Raw genomic sequence first — 4,754 nt, 5'->3', positions numbered from 1 at the left:
ATTTTTCAATTTAAATTTACGAAAGAAATCTTTTATAAAAGAAGAAAAAACTCGTTCTCGAAATGACCTAACGGGTCATTACGATCACTAACACAATCATTCGACATAGAGTTCATTATACATGAAAGAGCGAAACCGCTGCATTTCTCCCATTATTGCACTCTATAAGCTCCTTTGTTATGATTCTCTGTTCAAGCTCCATCCAGACGAAATCTATTTTACACTTTATACAAAGTGCAATTCTCATCGATTTACTTTTGATTTCATAGTTTTTTGTCCAATTAACTTGTGAAGCACAAGAACATAACCTATAGTGTCTGAAGGATGCACAAAAAATGATCATGACTAACAAACTGGAATCTATAAGTACCGCTTATCCTAGTGTTTGTTGCAACAATTTTTGTCTCATGAGTCATAATTTCTTTCACTTCTGGTTAGGTCAAGTATCAATTTATCTTAATCTGAAAAGAAACGATTCTATAATACATTAAAAGATCACTAGGGCAGATGAAACTCAAAAGGGGATCGAAATGAATTGAGACTGAAAAGGACAAAATGAATTTGAACTCCTCACACAAGCTTAATTAAATCAAGAAGATTGACTCTCATACCAAGTTAAATTCTTAAAATTAACTTACAAAAGAAATACCAAGAGAGCAAAAACAAAGTACATACCGCGTGATTTTTCTATACATGAATACAGTATGTAACTAAATCTCAACAGCTAACTAAAAACTACAACTAGTATGTTAATTTATTTACTAACTAATTAACCTCCAATAGTACAATGACCATTTTATCCTCTCAACATAAACCATTTGAGTAACTGTAATTTTTGCATCATTTGAAAGCTAAATCATATTCAAAAAAGTAATCCTGAGATGGCTGTAGCAACTGTAGCTGCGAAACTAGGATTCTTGGATAAGGAAGACGCCATTTTTTCGACTAAATGTTGCTGCAGTGAATTTGTGTTGATGTCTTCCATGAATTTGTTCAAAATTTTTGGATCTGTTATAACATCTTGGTTAACTAATGGCATCTTTATTTCAGCTTGGGATGGTTGAGGATGGTTGTGCTCTCCCTCATATGTAGCTACTAAAATTGATGGATCTTTAACACTTCTTTGTACCTATAAATTGAGTTCCATTTAGACAAAACAAAATAGTATAGTAGTAATATTATTTGACTTCTATAGTCTATGTTAGGTGGGAATATTATCAAAGTAAACACATCATTTTCTAAACATCAACTCCTTCTAGTACATTTTACTTGTTATATCTTTATTTGTACGCTTTTTAAAATTTTATAACTAAAAAGGTAATTTAAATAAACTATTTTTATTTATTAATACTGTATTACTCTTTTTTTCACTATATTAATATATCTCCCCATTGATTGAATAAGGATAAAAAGTGACATCAAATAATTTATTATATTTTGATTTTTAAAAATAACAACTATTTTAGATCAGTTATTTTTAGTGAACACGATAGCTAAAATGAATAGATGGAAGAGGTAAAGTGACCTTTTTCTTGACTGGGCATGTTGGTGCAAATGAACACTTATAGTATGCTCTTGGAGAAGGGTTATCTCTAGTCACTTTTTGACCATATTTTCTCCAGTTATATCCATCTTTCACCACCTGTATAAACCAGAGCAAGAAAAAAAATAGTATTAAGAAAAGAACAATACTTTAAAATACGTAAAAAAAAATAAAAAAAAATTACTAGAGTTATACTTGAATTGTTGTACTAGTTGTCCTTATTTATGTGATACTCTTTCCAACTTTTGGAACTGTTTATTTTAAAGTCAACTTATACTTTTCGTATGCTTTGAAAATATAATCTCTATAACAATATTGTTTGATCAGATATTTTTTTGTTGTTATAGTAAGATATTATTATATAGAATGATTGTTATAGAGAGATTTGACTGTACACAATTGAGGAATCTTTTGAACTTACTGAGGTTTGATCGGAGGGATTAGTTTTAACACAAACAGTTGAAATATTGGTTGTGATTTCCCTTGGCCTCTTTGGTGATGCTTCTTCAAAATTATTCACACAACACTCTTCTTCAGCCTTTCTTTTCCTTGACAATAACAATTTGGAATTGTCCTCTTCATTATGAGTGGAGTATTTTTGTTGCAACTCAATTATATGAGTTTGCAAAGAATTGTAGTTCTCACACAAAGTTGTTAGCATTGTTGCTAGTTTCTTGTTCTCCTCTCTTATCCTAATCAATTCTTCATCCAACGTCTCATGCTGCATAAAAATCAAGCTACAACTTTAAAATCATATATATACAAGAACAATGTAAGAAACTTTTATACTATCAATCACCATTTACATGTTATAACAGATAATCTGGCGTATTTTCAAAACAACAACCACATTAATAAATAAAACTATTCCATCAGAAATTAAAAATAATAATATATATATATATTCATATTTATGAAAGAATTGAAATATAGTTCTTCTACTTACCGGTATCAGACTTCTATTGATGTTGTGCAACAAGGGGTTTGTGTTAAGGTCAATAGAAAAAGTCTTGTTTCCCATACTTGTGTCTATGGAGTCTAATTTTAATTTTCTTCTCTCTTATATTTTTGTTTTAAAGAAGTGATCATTTTTTTTATGAAAGGAATGAAGAGAAGGATTGGGTAAGGTGGTATTTATAAAGGACAAAGTGAAAGTAGTTGAATTAATTTTTTTGGTCTTGGGATGGAAGGAAAGTGCGAGGAAATTGAGGGTATATAAAAGTATACTATAAGTAATTGCGTAATAAAAGACTTCACTATCGAAGTGGCCATTTATAAAGACTTGATGAAAGTGAATACTACTTTCAAGAAAGTCTATATTCAAGTCTTGGTCAATTTTCATTTTTATTTGATCAAGAATCTGGAATCTAACCTTTATTTTGCTTTCCTTACTTTTCTCTTTTTATTAAATGAAAAAAAATATATCTTATGAGGTACTATTAAAAAGGATATTAAGTGAGCTAGGGTAATTTAGAGTTAAAAAGAACTTTGGACTACTTTAAAAATCTTCAAAATTCAATACAATTAACTCCTATCTCGACTTTTACTCCTTACTCTACTTTCTCTCTCTCACTTAGACGTGTATTAATGTTTAAAAGGCTAAATCTAATTACACATCTGAATATTAAAATTTGCATTAAAATTTGAATATAAATAGTTAAAATTATTTGTTTTCTCAATATCTAAATATATCAAATTTGTCTTTGTTTAAAAAATAATAAATATAAAATTTAAATAAAATATTAAATTAAATTAATTTAATATTATATTAATAAAATATTTTAAAGAATTTATATGGCGATTGGTGGTGGTGATGACTAACGATGGTGATTATATGTGTCAATTTGGATGTTATTGACTGATGATGGTGGTTGCGGGTAGTATCTTATGATATTAATGGTTTAAATTGTGGTTGTTGTTAGTGGCGACTGATAATTAGCAGTGGAATAATATTGATGATTGATGGCATCGGTGAATAATGATGGTGGTTAGCGATATATTATTATCGACAAATTATGATAATTATCAATAATGATCAGTAGATATAATAATGATTGGTGGTGTTGAAGATTAATTTTGATGATAGGCGGTAGTGCTAGTTGTGGTTGGGCTGCGCTGAGGATGTTGGTTGTGGATGGTAAGTGGTGGTGATTGGTGATAGTGATAGTTATGGCCGAAATGGTGGTCGTGGTTGGTGAATAAAAGTCAATGGAGTAGCGGTGAACTGTCATTTTTGTACAAATTTATAATTAGATATTCTTAATGATATTAAGATTTTGTTATACATCTTAATCATTTAAATCCATTAAATGGTTGTAAAATAAGAAAAACAAACGCCATAATGATAAGATTTAAATGATTAAGATTTAAATCTTAAAAACAAATAAACTTAATAACTGAGATCTGAATAATTAAATTTAAGAACAAATGAGGCGGTACTCTAATATAGTTTTGACGAACTATCTATAACAATCTGACCCCTCGTTTTGGATATTTGTGATCTACTTTGTCATTTTTGTTTTTGCTTTGTGCACATCCAATTACTAGTATTGCAACAGGACCACACTCGTCTCAAGACAACATTTTTTTTTAAAAAAAAATAAATCAATAACTTAAAAAGCCTTTTAGGTGGTGTTGTATTTAACAAAAAAGAGGGGTGGGGGTGGGGGTGGGGGGTTGCTGCTGTACCTGAACTCCATACAACACGATTTACAAAAGAAACAAGTGATACAATCACCTAAAAGTACAAAGGTAGATAAACAGATTCCTCTTGTGTTTAATATGTACACCAATAATCTAGCTAATGTAAAAATTGAATTTATCAAATTGTCATGACCTAAAATTTAAAGTTGTTATGGAATCTATCACAGTCCCGTCTCAATCCTTAATCGATTCAATATTCAACACAAATATGAAAATAACATAACTTAGGAAACGATATACATCTTAAAAGACAACCCTTTTATAATATATCTACAGAAAAGTAAAAACAACAGATATAATTTCAGGATTTGATGACAAGCATATCGACTTCTAGGGAATACAATAACAAGATCCAAAATACTATACTATCTGAAATATATATAAAGATAGAAAATGCGATAAATCTAGCTGCAAAACAGATAAATCGGTACCAATAAGACTTCAATAAGCTAGTTGCAACCAAAACTAGGATCACATACCGCTAGTAGAAGGCTCAAAATCTGCACAT

At 29.5% G+C, this 4,754-nt stretch overlaps 1 protein-coding gene across 1 annotated transcript; it reads right to left on the bottom strand.

Annotated features, from left to right (window-relative positions):
• Positions 1–584: 584 nt before the first annotated feature.
• Positions 585–2,696, bottom strand: LOC129889361 (probable WRKY transcription factor 40). The gene is made up of 4 exons (XM_055964631.1): positions 2,490–2,696; positions 1,965–2,264; positions 1,526–1,642; positions 585–1,129 (listed from the first exon to the last, which is right to left on the bottom strand). The coding sequence occupies exons 1-4, from the start codon at positions 2,562–2,564 to the stop codon at positions 863–865; spliced, it is 759 nt and encodes a 252-aa protein (XP_055820606.1). The 5' UTR covers positions 2,565–2,696; the 3' UTR covers positions 585–862.
• Between the last annotated feature and the right edge of the window lie 2,058 nt (positions 2,697–4,754).

The sequence above is a fragment of the Solanum dulcamara genome, chromosome 5 (assembly GCF_947179165.1).
Source record: "Solanum dulcamara chromosome 5, daSolDulc1.2, whole genome shotgun sequence".
In the NCBI taxonomy this organism is placed as follows: domain Eukaryota; kingdom Viridiplantae; phylum Streptophyta; class Magnoliopsida; order Solanales; family Solanaceae; genus Solanum; species Solanum dulcamara.
This window is presented reverse-complemented; position numbering and strand designations above follow the sequence as displayed.

Coding starts and splice junctions, on each gene's coding strand:
- LOC129889361 (XM_055964631.1), bottom strand. CDS start 2,564: ATGGGAAACAAGACTTTTTCTATTGACCTTAACACAAACCCCTTGTTG. Junction 2,265..2,489: donor TCAATAGAAGTCTGATACCG/GTAAGTAGAAGA, acceptor ATTTTTATGCAG/CATGAGACGTTGGATGAAGA. Junction 1,643..1,964: donor ATCCCTCCGATCAAACCTCA/GTAAGTTCAAAA, acceptor TGGTTTATACAG/GTGGTGAAAGATGGATATAA.